This window comes from Cuculus canorus, chromosome 34 (assembly GCF_017976375.1).
Source record: "Cuculus canorus isolate bCucCan1 chromosome 34, bCucCan1.pri, whole genome shotgun sequence".
NCBI classification, from domain to species: domain Eukaryota; kingdom Metazoa; phylum Chordata; class Aves; order Cuculiformes; family Cuculidae; genus Cuculus; species Cuculus canorus.
The window spans coordinates 748161-762914 of NC_071434.1; the positions used below are offsets into that span (position 1 = coordinate 748161).

Below are 14754 nucleotides of genomic sequence, written 5' to 3' on the forward strand. Positions count from 1 at the left end.
CAGACCCTGAGAGGATCGACTCAGATCCCCATCAGGATCCACTCAGACCCCATCAGGATCCCCTCAGACCCCCCTCAGGATCCACTCAGACCCCCCAATAGGATCCACTCGGACCCCCCAATAGGATCCCCTCAGCTCCCATTTCCACGTCTCTGTTTTTTCCCCTTATGTTTAATTTACAGGATAAAAAGCCACCGCTGCGGCGCGCGGGCAGAGCCCCGTCGAGCGCCGGCAGAGAGCGCGGAAGCGAGAGGCGACGACGGCCGTACCGGGGGGAGCGGGAATGGGGGTGAGCTCCGGCGTCACCCCCTCCGTGGGCTCCTTCAAGAGGCACAAAAACGTGAGAATTCTCCCCAAAGCGGCCCCATGGTGGGCGCAGAAACGAGGGGGTCTTTGGCAAAGCGTGAGGGGAGCCCTGCGAGCGTTTCCCTCCTCCTCCTGCTCCGGCTTTTCCGCTGGGAGACACGAGGTGAACGGGCGCGGCTCCGGCTCGAAGGCGCGGGAGCGTCAGGCGAACATGGTGAGCTGCAGCCACTGCCGGAGACCAGAGCCGTGACGGGGGGACCGGAGAGGGGGGACAGGGGAGAGGGGGGGACTGTGGGGTGAGGGGACATCATGGGGGACTGTGGGGTGAGGGGAGAGGGGAGATGGGGGGGGACTGTGGGGTGAGAGGAGAGGGGAGATGGGGGCCTGGGTGTGAGAGGAAGGGGGCTGTGGGGTGAGGAGGGGGGGCTGGTGGAGATGGGGGGCTGTGGGGTGAGGGGAGATGGGGAGGGGGGAGATGGGGAGCTGTGGGGTGAGGGGAGATGGGGGGCTGGGGGAGATGGGGTGCTGGGGGTGATGGGGGGCTGTGGGGTGAGCGGAGAGGCGAGAGGGGAGATGGGGGTGAGGGGAGATGGGGGGCTGTGGGGTGAGCGGAGATGGGGGCTGTGGGGTGAGGGGAGATGGGGAGCTGCAGGAGATTATGGTGGATGATGGGGGGCTGAGGGTGAGGGGAGATGGGGGAGATTATGGGGGGTGACGGGAGATGGGGAGGGGGGGCTGGGGGTGAGGGGAGGGGGCTCTGGGGATGAAGGGGCAAATGGGGGTTCTGAGGGTGAGAGGGTCTGAGGGCAACTGCAGACCGAGGGGGGTGTTTGTGGGGGACTGAGGGGGAGATGGGGGGTGAGAGGGGTCTGGGGGTTATTTTGGGGGTGTTGGAGACTGAGGGGGGTCTGGGGGGTATTTGGGGGGCGAAGGGGGGGGACGAAGGGGGGGGAACCCCCCGGCAGCGGCGCCGGTACCTGCAGCAAATCGAAGGTGACAACACCGTCCTGGTCCACATCCATCGCTTGGAAAAACCCTGTCGGGAGGGAAATGGTGGGGTTTGTCGGAGGGGGAAACGGAAAAGGGGGGGAACAGCTGGATTTGAGGGGGAGAAAGGGAAAAACAGCTGGATTTGAGGGGAAGAAAGGGAAAAACAGCTGGATTTGAGGGGGAGAATGGAGAAAACAGCTGGATTTGAGGAGAAAATGGGGAAAAATAGCTGGATTTGAGGTGAAAATCGAGGTAAAAAAAGATTTAAAACAAAGCATCAGAAAAAACCCAGGATTTAAGAGAAAAAGTCAGGAAAAAAGAACAGGATTTAAGGAAAAAAGTCTCTTCTCCCCTTAAATCCTGGGTTTTTTTGCACTTTTCCCCTCTTCTCAAATCACTTTCCCCCTGAAATCCTGTGATTTTTTGCACTTTTCCCATTATCCCCCTCAACCCCGAGGTTTTTCCAACTTTTCCTTTTCATTCCTGCTGCTTCCCGGCTTTCCATCCAAATTTCCCGAGGCTTTCCCAACTTTTCCCCATAAATCCTGGGGAATTTTTTTTGCACTCTTCCCATTATTCCCCTCAACTCCCACACGGTTCCACCATTTTTTTCCCCCCTAATTCCTGCTTTTTCTGCACTTCTCCCATTTCCCCCTCGACTCCCGCGGGCTTTGACTTTTCCCACAGAACCAAATGAGAAAAATAGGGGGGAATCATATTTCAGATCCTTTTTTTTCCCCATTTTTCCCATGGAAAAGGCGGCATTTGGGATGGAGGACGGAACGCGGCTCACGGAACATGGTCTCCAGGCGGACGAGGCAGCAGACGAAGTTGTCGAAGTCGAGGGCCAGGTCGGGTTCGGCGTAGCGGGTGATGAGCAGCTCGTGCAGCTTCTTGTTGAGTTTATAGCCTTTTTTTTTTTCCGGGATGAATTCCATGGAAAACAGGGAATTGGGTTAGATCCAGAGCAAGCGGCAGCGGCTCCCGCGCCGGGCCGGGGCGTTACCTGCCGCCTCCAGCGCCAGGCGCAGCTCGTAGGCGCTCATGCTCCCCGACTTATCCAGGTCGAACTTGCGGAAGATCGCCTGCCGCACCGGAAAAGGGGGTGAGAGACCCCAAATCCCCCCACTGCACCCCAAAACCCCTCATTGCGCCCCAAATCTCCACCCCAAATCCCCCCACTGCACCCCAAAACCCCTCATTGTGCCCCAAATCTCCACCCCAAATCCCCCCACTGCACCCCAAATCCCCTCACTGCACCCCAAAACCCCTCATTGCGCCCCAAATCTCCACCCCAAATCCCCTCATTGCACCCCAAATCCCCCCACTGCACCCCAAACCCCTTCATTGTGCTCCAGATCTCCACCCCAAATCCCCTCACTGCACCCCAAAGCCCCTCATTGCACCCCAAATCTCCACCCCAAATCCCCTCACTGCACCCCAAAGCCCCTCATTGCACCCCAAATCCCCTCACTGCCCCCCAAGTCCCCTCATTGCACCCCAAATCTCCACCCCAAATCTCCTCATTGCACCCAAAGCCCCTCATGGTACCCCAAATCCCCTCACTGCCCCCCAAATCCCTTCATTGTGCCCCAAATCTCCACCCCAAATCCCCTCACTGCACCCCAAAACCCCTCATTGTACCCCAAATCCCCTTACTGCCCCCCAAACCCCTTCATTGTGCTCCAAATCTCCACCCCAAATCCCCTCACTGCACCCCAAACCTCCTCATTGCACCCCAAATCTCCACCTCAAATCCCCTCACTGCACTCTGAACCCCTCACTGTACCCCAAATCCCCTCACTGCACCCCAAACTCCCTTATTGCACCCCAAATCTCCACCCCAAATGCCCTCCCTGCCCCCGAAACTGCCCCCACTGCACCCCAAATGCCCCCAGTGCACCCCAAATCCCCTCACTGCACTCCAAATGCCCTCAATGTGCCCCAAAACACCCCCTCTGCCCCTCTAATCCCCCCATTACACCCCAAAACACCCCTTCTGCCCCTCTAATCCCCCCATCGCACCCCAAAACACCTCCCTGCCCCTTTAATCCCCCCATCGCACCCCGAAACGCCCCCTCTGCCCCTCTAATCCCCCCCATCGCACCCCAAAACACCCCAAATGCCCCTCTAATCCCCCTATGGCCCCCCAAAACACCCCCTCTGCCCCTCTAATCCCCCCCATCGCACCCCAAAACACCCCAAATGCCCCTCTAATCCCCCTATGGCCCCCCAAAACACCCCCTCTGCCCCTCTAATCCCCCCCATCGCACCCCAAAACGCCCCCTCTGCCCCTCTAATCCCCCATTGCACCCCAAAACACCCCCTCTGCCCCTCTAATCCCCCCATTGCCCCCCAAAACATCCCCTCTGCCCCTCTAATCCCCCCATCGCACCCCAAAACAGCCCAAATGCCCCTCTAATCCCCCCATTGCCCCCGAAAACACCCCCTCTGCCCCTCTAATCCCCCCATCGCACCCCAAAACACCCCAAATGCCCCTCTAATCCCCCATTGCACCCCAAAACACCCCCTCTGCCCCTCTAATTCCCCCATCGCACCCCAAAACACCCCAAATGCCCGTCTAATCCCCCTATGGCCCCCCAAAACACCCCCTCTGCCCCTCTAATCCCCCCCATCGCACCCCAAAACGCCCCCTCTGCCCCTCTAATCCCCCCCATCGCACCCCAAAACACCCCAAATGACCCTCTAATCCCCCTATGGCCCCCCAAAACACCCCCTCTGCCCCTCTAATCCCCCCCATCGCACCCCAAAACGCCCCCTCTGCCCCTCTAATTCCCCCATTGCCCCCCAAAACACCCCCTCTGCCCCCCAACTCCCCCCCTGACCCACCAGGTAGTTGCGGATCCGGTTCCAGAGGACGTTGAACTCCACCAGCCCCAACTTCCCATTCCCGTCTTTCTACGGCGCGTGAGGATTAAGGAAAGCAGAGGGACGCGGAGACGGATTTTGGGGTACAACCTCCCCCCTGGGACCCCCCCAAATCCCCAAGGATACATCCATCAGGTTGACCATGCTCCGGCAGGATTCGGTGCTGAAGCCTTTGGTCCGGAGATCTTTATCTACAAATAAGATGGAGTCCGTTTGGTTATGTTAACGAAGTAAAGGACAATTAACGGGTTGGGGAACCCCAAAATCCCGCCTGCCTGAACCCCCAAATCCGCTCACGTTTGCCGATGATGCGGTTGAGGATGGTTTGAAGCTCCGTCACGCTGATCTCCATGTCCTACAGGGAGAAGACCGGGATGTTCTCGGTGCCCCCAAAGTCCGGCGCCGCCGGAGCCGCGTCGCCCTTACCGGCCCCGCCAACTGCTTGAAGAGCTGCTTGAAGTTCTCATCGATTTGGCTTTCCGAGAGCACTTTCTGAGGGAAAAAACCACCATTTTGGTCAAAAGCCACCGCTACGGTACCCCCCGGAGCTCCCACCCCCCTCACCTCATCCGGCAGCGTCGCTTGGATCTTGTCATCCATTTCCCTGCGGAGATAAGAAAGGAAGTTTGGTCTCCAAGAGCCACCGGCTTCGTTAGCGTTAACGAAGGCGTCTCTTACTCCGTGCCAGCTTTCTTCTCGGAGAAGACGCGGAGAACGAAGTCTCCTTCCTTGTTGGGTTCGAAGGTGGAAGGTACGACGATGTACTCGCCCGGAGGCAGTCGGAAGCGCGTGCTCACTTCCCGCAGGTTGATGAATTGCTCGGAGCGGGCGCGCGAGGAGTTGGCCAAGAAGAAATCCCTCTTCAGGTGGACGCCGGATCTTCCCACGTACTGCCGGAACGCCGTTAAACCACCCCAAAACATTCCCCCTCCGCATTTCCCGCTTCGCCGACAGCCGGCGCCGCCGGCATCGCACCCACCTCGGGAGGAACCTGCGAGGAGAAGCGAGGTGAGGGACGCGCGGGTGGCTCCGGGGACACCGGGGGACGCCGAGCGATGCCGTTACCTCGTAGACGGCGAAGCCGATGGTTTCCATGTCTTTGCCGTAGCGGCGCTCGCGGCGCCGGTGCTTCTGCATCAGCGCCAGCAGGAAACTGCATCCCGGCTCGCGTCCGCCATCGTTATCCCCGTCGTCGTCCACCTCCTCCAGTTGGATCTTAAACTGCGGATTTATCCAGAACGTGGCTGGGAAAAAAAAAAGAGGGGAAAACCGGCTAAATTTGTGCCGAAAAGAGGAGATTTGAGGGGAAATTCCAGCCCGGCAGCGCCTACCGGGGTAATTCCGGCAGCCGCCCGCTGTGCTGCCGCGCCGCCACGTCCCGTCGTAGAGCCGTGTGTTCCACTTGCGGAATTTGCGGGACTGGAGAGCGTCTGGAGTGAGGTTGCAGATCTCCAGGCGGGTGAATTCCCGGAGGAAATCCCGGAAGGACATCCTGGAAGAAGAGGAAGAGGCAAAAGGGAAGTTTTCCCGCTTTTCCTAGTGCGAAAAAAGCAGGAAAAGGGGATTTTTTTCCCCTCCTGCTTCCTTACCAGAATTCCCCGTCCTCCATCTTCACCATCAGCCGCTGCCTCAGCGCCGGTTCCACCGCGTTCCACTCGGATGAGCTGCGGGCGGCAAACGCGTCTCAGAGCCGGAGCTCAAGCGCTTCGTTAATTAACCTAACGAAGCCTCGCGGGCCCTCACTTGTCGCTCCATGGTCCCGTCCACTCCACTTCTCCCCAGGGATTACGCATCCGGATCAGGCCCAGGGATTGGCCGCGGAAGTTGATCTGGGAACGGCGCCGTCAGGGCCCATTGCCCCCAAAAGCGCCGTTTTCACCCCAAAACCGAGGCCTTTCCCCACCTGCTCGGCCCCCGTCACTGAGTACGCGTGGCCCTTCACCAACTTCTTGAACGTCACCGCCTCCATGTCGAAGGCGCTCGTTATCTGCCGGGAAACGAGGCGCCGGTTGCGTTCCCAAATGGGTCAAAACACCTCAAAATCATCGTTTTTTTTTAAGCCCCAAACTACGGTTTCTTACGTCGATGGAGCAGCCGAGGAGGGAACCGCGTTCCAACGCCTTCAGGATGATACGGTAGAGATCGGCGGGAGGTTTGCGCAGGTCATACCATTCCGTCACGCCGCCGGTGAAGTCCTCGAAGCCTTCGGAAGTGCTACCGCCGGATAACGCCTCGTAGCAGCCGTTCACCCTGCGCGGCACCGAGGTTGGATCGCTTCTGGGTGGAATTCCCCCCCCAAAAAATATCAAAGGAAGGAAAGACGGAGGGCGTACTTGGCGTAGGCTTTTTCCAAGAGAGCGCTCCAGAACTCGGAGCCTTCGGCTGAGTGGACGAAGAGGAGTTTGCCGTCCTTGGTGGGTAAGAAATCGTCCACCACCACGTCGAGCCATTCGCCAAACTGCCAGATCTGAGGGGCGGGAGGTGAAAAGCCACCGTTTTTTAGTCACCGAGGGGGTTTTGGGGTGAAAAGAAGCGGTTTTGGGGCGTTGGGAGCGGTGAGGGGAGGGTTTAGTGAGGAAACGGCAGAGGGAGATGGAGGAGAGCGGCATTTTGAGGGCAAAATGGAGGGGGGGAGTGCGAAAAATGGAGGTGGGGGACCTCAAAATGCGAAAGGGAGCGCGAAATGGAGAGGAGAGACCCCAAATGGAGGGGAGGGGGTCATAAAATATAGAGAGGGGAGACAAAATGGAGGGAGGGGGGATCAAAATGGAGGGAGGGGGGATCAAAATGGAGGGAGGGGTCAAAATGGAGGGAGGGGTCAAAATGGAGAGAGGGGTCAAAATGGAGGGAGGGGATCAAAATGGAGGGAGGGGTAAAAATGGAGGGAGAGGGGATCAAAATGGAGAGAGGGGATCAAAATGGAGGGAGGGGATCAAAATGGAGGGAGGGGATCAAAATGGAGAGAGGGTCAAGATGGAGGGAGGGGGATCAAAATGGAGGGAGGGGGATCAAAATGGAGAGAAGGGATCAAAATGGAGAGAGGGGGAGCCCTAAACTGGAAGGGGGATGGGAAGGGGCTCACCTGGAAGTGGAAGATGCCGGCGTATCCGTGCTGGAAGCTCTGTCCGTGCGGCACCACGCGGTGCAGGACGCTCTCGTTGAGCGTGAGGGAGGCGATGGCTGCCAGCAGCCAGCAGTCGCCTGCGGGCACCGCCATTCCCTCAGCGCAAAGCGGGAATTAACCGCACCCTCCACGCTTCCCAAAGCCCGTTCCACGCTTCCAGCCGGCACGGACGGCTACGGCGTGCAAAGCGGCCTCCATGGCGGCGCAAAGCAGCCTCGATTTGGCGCAAACCACCTTGATTCGGCACAAACCAGCCTCGATTTGGCACAAACCAGCCTCGATTCGGCACAAACCAGCCTTGATTCGGCACAAACCAGCCTTGATTTGGCACAAACCAGTCTCGATTTGGCACAAACCAGCCTCGATTCGGCACAAACCAGCCTTGATTCGGCACAAACCAGTCTCGATTCGGCACAAACCAGCCTTGATTCGGCACAAACCAGTCTCGATTTGGCACAAACCAGCCTTGATTTGGCACAAACCAGTCTCGATTCGGCACAAACCAGCCTTGATTTGGCACAAACCAGTCTCGATTTGGCACAAACCAGCCTTGATTCGGCACAAACCAGCCTTGATTTGGCACAAACCAGTCTTGATTTGGCACAAACCAGTCTCGATTTGGCAAAACCGCCTCGATTCGGCACAAACCGCCTCGATTAGGCACAAACCAGTCTCGATTCGGCACAAACCAGCCTCGATTTGGCACAAACCAGTCTCGATTTGGTGCAAAACAGCCTCAATTTGGCACAAACCACCTTGATTCGGCACAAACCAGCCTCAATTCGGCACAAATCAGTCTCGATTTGGCACAAACCACCTCAATTTGGCACAAACCAGCCTCGATTCGGCACAAACCAGCCTCGATTTGGCACAAACCGCCTCGATTAGGCACAAACCAGTCTCAATTCGGCACAAACCAGTCTCGATTCGGCACAAACCAGTCTCAATTTGGCACAAACCAGCCTTGATTTGGTGCAAACCAGCCTCAATTTGGCACAAACCACCTTGATTCGGCACAAACCAGCCTCGATTCAGCACAAACCAGGCTTGATTTCATGCAAATCAACTTGATTTGGCACAAAGCGGCCTCAATTTGGCACAACTGAGCCTCAGTTTGGTGCACACCAGCCGTGATTCAGCACAAACCGGCCTCGATTCGGCACAAAGCGGCCTCAGTTTTGTACAAGTCAACTTGATTTGGCACAAACCGGCCTCAACTTGGGGCAAATCGGCCTCAGTGTTGTCCACGCCAACTTGATTCGGCACAAATTGGCCTAAATTGGGCACAACTGAGCCTAAATTTCCCAGAAACCGGCCTGGATTTGGTACAAACCAGGCTCGATTTTGTGCAAATCAACTTGATTCGGCACAAATCGGCCTCAATTTGGGGCAAATCGGCCTCTATTTGGCACAAACCGGCCTCAATTTGGGGCAAATTGGCCTCAATTTGGCACAATCCGGCCTCAATTTGGGGCAAATCGGCCTCTATTTGGCACAAACCGGCCTCAATTTGGGGCAAATTGGCCTCAATTTGGCACAATCCGGCCTCAATTTGGGGCAAATCGGCCTCTATTTGGCACAAACCGGCCTCAATTTGGGGCAAATCGGCCTCTATTTGGTACAAACCGGCCTCAATTTGGGGCAAATCGGCCTCTATTTGGCACAATCCGGCCTCAATTTGGGGCAAATTGGCCTCTATTCGGCACAATCCGGCCTCAATTTGGGGCAAATCGGCCTCTATTTGGCACAATCCGGCCTCAATTTGGGGCAAATTGGCCTCAATTTGGCACAATCCGGCCTCAATTTGTTGCAACTTTTCACAAAAGTCACAGATTTGGGGCAAGAAAAGCAGGAAAATGGGGACAAGGAAGCGCCGGAGCCCTACCGAGAGCTCCCTGGCAGATGTCCGTGCGCGTGGCTCCGTCCACGATGAACTGCGGGCGCGGACACAGCTCCTGTGGGACAAGTGGGAAGGAAACGCTCCCAATCCATCACCAAAATCCCTAAATTTGGCTCTTCCCAGGTGGTTTTGGCCTCAGAGCCGCCACCACGCCCACATTTTGCCACGACAACGACCGCGGTGGCAGGAATTCAATCCCGAAGGCGGGCGCGCGGCGTCATTCCCGCTCACCGTCGGCCTCTTCCATTGGACGCCGTGAGTTTTGGAGGAGCCGGGCCCGAGCTCGCGGAAGCCGAGGGAAGCGGGAGCTGGCGGGAAGGTTGGATCGCGGAAAAGAGTTCCGGAACGCCGGCATTCCTCCACCAAGCGCCCGTAGTCCTGCCCCAGGTACCGCACGGCGTTCTCGTGCTGCCCCAAACCCAGCGCCTTCGCTCGCTGCCGCTGCACCTGCGCCGAAACGCCGGTGCAGAACACCGGCACGATCGGCTCCTCCGCCATCCTGCGGGGAAACAGCGGGAAAACGGGGAAACCGGGAGATTCGGGGAAAATCAGGGAGCGTTGCATGGAATTTGGGGATTTTTGAGTGGACGTTGACGATTTCGGGGTGGATTTGGGGGTTTTGGGGTGGGATTTGGTGATTTTTGAGTGGACATTGATGATTTCCGGGTGGTTTTGGGGTGGGATTTGGTGATTTTTGAGTGGACATTGATGATTTCGGGGTGGATTTGGGGTTTGGAGTGGAATTTGATGATTTTTGAGTGGACATTGATGATTTCGGGGTGTTTTTGGGGTGGGATTTGGTGATTTTTGAGTGGATATTGATGATTTTGGGGTGGATTGGGGGGTTTTGGGGTGGAATTTGGTGATTTTTGAGTGGATATTGATGATTTCCGGGTGGATTTGAGGGGTTTTGGGGTGGGATTTGGTGATTTTTGAGTGGACATTGATGATTTCAGGGTGGATTTGGGGGGCTTGGGGTGGAATTTGGTGATTTTTGGTGGATTCGGAGGGTTTTGGAGTGGGAATTGATGATTTTCGGTGGATTCGGAGGGTTTTGGAGTGGGAATTGATGATTTTTGGTGGAATTTGTTTCTTTTTGGGGTATATTTGGAGATTTTGAGGTGTTTTTTCATTTTTGTGCAGAATTTGATGACTTCTTGAGGGATTGGTTTTGGGTGGGACAGGAATTTGGGGGATTTGGTGATTTTGGGGTGGATTTGGGGAGTTTTGGGTGGAATTGGGGGATTTGGGGCAGATGTAAGAATTTTGGGTAGAACTTAGGGATGAGATTTGGGGAATTTTGGTGGAATTTGAGGATTCTGGGGTGGAATTGGGAGATCTCGGGTCGATTTAGGACTTTTTTTTAAACATTTCAGGACTGACTTTGTGGAATTTGAGGGATTTCTGGGTGGAATTTAAGGATTTTGAGTGGAATTTAGGGACTGTGCGGTGGATTTGGGATTTTTTTTTTTAAATTTACAGATTTGAGGATTTTTTTTTGTTGAATTTATGGATTTGGACCAGGAATTTGGGGATTTGGGGGTGGAATTTTGAGATTTAGGGTTGGTTTAGGATCCTCAGCGCAAACAGCTCTTAAGAAAAAGGAGATTCTGCCTCAAAACCAACTCCTTGTTGGGTTTTATTAAACCCCGGCCCCGATTCTGACCCCGCTGAGATCTTATTTTGGATGCAAAAAAGCTAAAATAGGACAGAATTCCCCCAAAATTTGGAGTGAAAAGCGGGAATGAAGGGAGCAGGGAAACTCTCGCCACTCCCTGTGGCTGCCTGGCACTCCAGAGGGCCCAAAATAGTAGGTTCTAACCTCAAAACGGCTCCGCGTTGATAAAAACCAACGATTCCGGTAGTGGCGAACCCCAAACGTTGCGGAAATGAGGGAAAAGAGCCCCAAAACCGGTCCTGTGAGTCAGGGCCGCTCCCCGCCAGCGCAGCCCCAAGTAATGCCGCCGGGCTCGCCAGGCCTTAATCAAGCGTGGCGGAGATTAATTAAGCATCCAGGAGCTTAATTAAGCACTAATCAGAGTGACAGGGAGGTGACAGCAATGGTGGCACCACGCGTACCCCCAAACGCGGCCCAACAGGGTGAGTGTCACCCCCCAATCCTCAGAGGGGGGACACCAGGAGCACTAAAACAGGGGATTCTGCCCCAAAACCACCCAAATTAGCCCCAAAATGAGAGAATTGGGGGATCTGGTGATGACATTGCAGGATTTGGGGGGGACTTGGGGGGAATTTGTTGTTTTTAGGAGGATTTCTGGGTGGAATTTGTGGATTTTAGGGCACGATTTGAGGATTTTAGGGTGAGATCAGAGGATTTCTGGGGGACTGGAGGATTTCTGGGTGGAATTTGTTGGTTTTAGGGCAGGATTTGAGGATTTTGGGGTGAGATCGGAGGATTTCTGGGGGGACTGGAGGATTTCTGGGTGGAATTTGTGGATTTTAGGGCAGAATTTGAGAATTTTGGGGTGAGATCAGAGGATTTCTGGGTGGAATTTGTGGATTTTAGGGCAGAATTTGAGGATTTTGGGGTGAGAGCGGAGGATTTCTGGGGGGACTGGAGGATTTCTGGGTGGGATTTGTGGATTTTAGGGCAGAATTTGAGGATTTTAGAGTGAGATCAGAGGATTTCTGGGGGGACTGGAGGATTTCTGGGTGGGATTTGTGGATTTTAGGGCAGAATTTGAGGATTTTGGGGTGAGAGCGGATGATTTCTGGGGGGACTGGAGGATTTCTGAGTGGAATTTGTGGGTTTTAGGGCAGAATTTGAGGATTTTGGGGTGAGATCAGAGGATTTCTGGGTGGAATTTTGGATTTCAGGGCAGGATTTGAGGATTTTGGGGTGAGAGCGGAGGATTTCTGGGGGACTGGAGGATTTCTGGGTGGAATTTGTGGGTTTTAGGGCAGAATTTGAGAATTTTGGGGTGAGATCAGAGGATTTCTGGGTGGAATTTGTGGATTTTAGGGCAGAATTTGAGGATTTTGGGGTGAGAGCGGAGGATTTCTGGGGGGACTGGAGGATTTCTGGGTGGGATTTGTGGATTTTAGGGCAGAATTTGAGGATTTTAGAGTGAGATCAGAGGATTTCTGGGGGGACTGGAGGATTTCTGGGTGGAATTTGTGGATTTTAGGGCAGAATTTGAGAATTTTGGGGTGAGATCAGAGGATTTCTGGGGGGACTGGAGAATTTCTGGGTGGAATTTGTGGATTTTAGGGCAGGATTTGAGGATTTTGGGGTGAGATCAGAGGATTTCTGGGTGGAATTTGTGGATTTTAGGGCAGAATTTGAGGATTTTGGGGTGTGAGCGGAGGATTTCAGGGGGGACTGGAGGATTTCTGGGTGGAATTTGTGGGTTTTAGGGCAGAATTTGAGGATTTTGGGGTGTGAGCGGAGGATTTCTGGGGGGACTGGAGGATTTCTGGGTGGAATTTGTGGGTTTTAGGGCAGAATTTGAGGATTTTGGGGTCAGAGCGGAGGATTTCAGGGGGGGCTGGAGGATTTCTGGGTGGAATTTGTGGGTTTTAGGGCAGGATTTGAGGATTTTGGGGTGAGATCAGAGGGTTTCTGGGGGACTGGAGGATTTCTGAGTGGAATTTATGGATTTTTGGGTGGAATTTGGGGAGCCTTTAACCCCACCCCCCCCCTCAGCAGCGTTTTGGGGGGCCAAGCAAGCGCTCACGCAGAGTTCACCCTCCATGCTAATGACTTTCCCCATTAATGAGTTAATTACCTTCCTGGTTAACGAGGTACCCCCCAGCCCCCTCCCCCCCCCAGAGCAGGAGCCATTCCCTTCCCCCTCCTTACGCTTTTTTGGGGCCGCAGCACAGGAATTGCCTCTTTTCACCCCGTTTTCAGGAGGATTTGGGGGTCCCCACACCCCAGCAGGTGCCGTGGGGCAACGCTCGGGCCCGGCGACTGCGGCAGCTCCGTGACCGCTTCCCCTGGCGGAGAAAACACCCGGAAAATAAGCAAAACAACCCCAAATCCACTACTTTTTCAGCATAAAATCATTCAAACCTCCCCAAATTATCCATTAAGGAAATTTCATCCCCCCAAAAAAGGCATTTCCTGGTGAAAACAAAGCTTTGGGGGGAGGTAGGGGAGCGCCCCCCCCAGCTCCAAATCCTTTCCGAACTCTGAAAAGAGAGGAAAAGGAGGCAAAGGGTTGAGTTTTACCCGTTTTCCTCATTTTTTTCCCCTGGATCTGAAAGCGAAGGGAGTTGTGTAAGAGCCAAAAGTTGCGGAGAAGCTTTGTCACCGCGCTGCGGTCACGGCGCGGCTGTCACCTCCCGGGGGGGGGAAAAAAAGGGGACGTACCTGCTTGGGGGGGTCCCAAAAGTGCTGCTTTTAAGGATAGAAAAGCTAAAAAAAAGAGGGATATTTCCGCCAAAACTTCCTGGAGGAAGAAAAAAAGGCCTCAACGCAGCTCACGCCCCGCGTTACGCCCCGCCCGGGGGGGGGAGAAATGGCCTTTGGGGCTCCTGAGGCGGCGGGGGAGGACGCGTGTGTGTGTGTGTGACATGGGTGTGACATGGGTGTGACATGTGTGACACACGGAACACGTGTGGAATGGGTGTGGGGAGAGAGGGACACACGGAACACGTGTGGAATGGGTGTGTGGAGAGAGAGGGACACACGGAACACGTGTGGAATGGGTGTGGAGAGAGGGACACACAGAACACGTGTGGAATGGGTGTGTGGAGAGAGAGGGACACACGGAACACGTGTGGAATGGGTGTGGGGAGAGAGGGACACACGGAACACGTGTGGAATGGGTGTGTGGAGAGAGGGACACACGGAACACGTGTGGAATGGGTGTGGAGAGAGGGACACACGGAACACGTGTGGAATGGGTGTGGGGAGAGAGGGACACACGGAACACGTGTGGAATGGGTGTGTGGAGAGAGAGGGACACACGGAACACGTGTGGAATGGGTGTGGGGAGAGAGGGACACACGGAACACGTGTGGAATGGGTGTGTGGAGAGAGGGACACACGGAACACGTGTGGAATGGGTGTGGAGAGAGGGACACACGGAACACGTGTGGAATGGGTGTGGGGAGAGAGGGACACACGGAACACGTGTGGAATGGGTGTGGGGAGAGAGGGACACACGGAACACGTGTGGAATGTGTGTGGAGAGAGGGACACACGGAACACGTGTGGAATGGGTGTGTGGAGAGAGGGACACACGGAACACGTGTGGAATGGGTGTGTGCAGAGAGGGACACACGGAACACGTGTGGAATGGGTGTGTGGAGAGAGGGACACACGGAACACGTTTTCATTCACACAACCCCCTCAAAATAGTGGTTTTTACTACTCACGTTGCCCATTTTCCTCTTTTTTTGCATGAAAATGGGGAGTTGGGGGCTCAGTGTCAACCCCCACCCCAACCTTCAGCCTCACTCTGAGGAGAGAAAGAGGTTTTGGGGCTCAAAATGGCTGCGATGGGGAAAAAAACCCCACAAGGGATTGTGGGTGATTGTTATTACGGTCATAAATAAGGGGAAAATGGGGCAAAATGGG

The 14754-nt window shown here is 55.2% G+C and overlaps 1 protein-coding gene across 1 annotated transcript; it reads right to left on the reverse strand.

Moving 5' to 3' along the window:
* Positions 1–205: 205 nt before the first annotated feature.
* Positions 206–13695, reverse strand: CAPN1 (calpain 1). Its single transcript, XM_054052435.1, has 23 exons — positions 13543–13695; positions 13030–13166; positions 9441–9708; positions 9195–9264; positions 7268–7386; positions 6519–6652; positions 6267–6435; positions 6089–6172; positions 5929–6014; positions 5775–5849; positions 5517–5677; positions 5251–5429; positions 5165–5176; positions 4864–5075; positions 4750–4789; positions 4612–4677; positions 4483–4540; positions 4312–4376; positions 4147–4215; positions 2303–2381; positions 2090–2206; positions 1284–1342; positions 206–534 (listed from the first exon to the last, which is right to left on the reverse strand). Exons 3-23 carry the CDS (start codon positions 9705–9707, stop codon positions 508–510), a joined length of 2148 nt encoding a protein of 715 aa, XP_053908410.1. The 5' UTR covers position 9708; positions 13030–13166; positions 13543–13695; the 3' UTR covers positions 206–507.
* Positions 13696–14754: the final 1059 nt, after the last annotated feature.

Bases quoted from the DNA above. Each gene is read 5' to 3' on its own strand.
- CAPN1 (XM_054052435.1), bottom strand. From the start codon at position 9,707: ATGGCGGAGGAGCCGATCGTGCCGGTGTTCTGCACCGGCGTTTCGGCG. The intron at 5,678-5,774 runs GTAAGGAAGCAG...CTCTTCTTCCAG, and splicing joins ATGGAGGACGGGGAATTCTG to GATGTCCTTCCGGGATTTCC. The intron at 4,216-4,311 runs GTATCCTTGGGG...CACGCGCCGTAG, and splicing joins GCATGGTCAACCTGATGGAT to AAAGACGGGAATGGGAAGTT.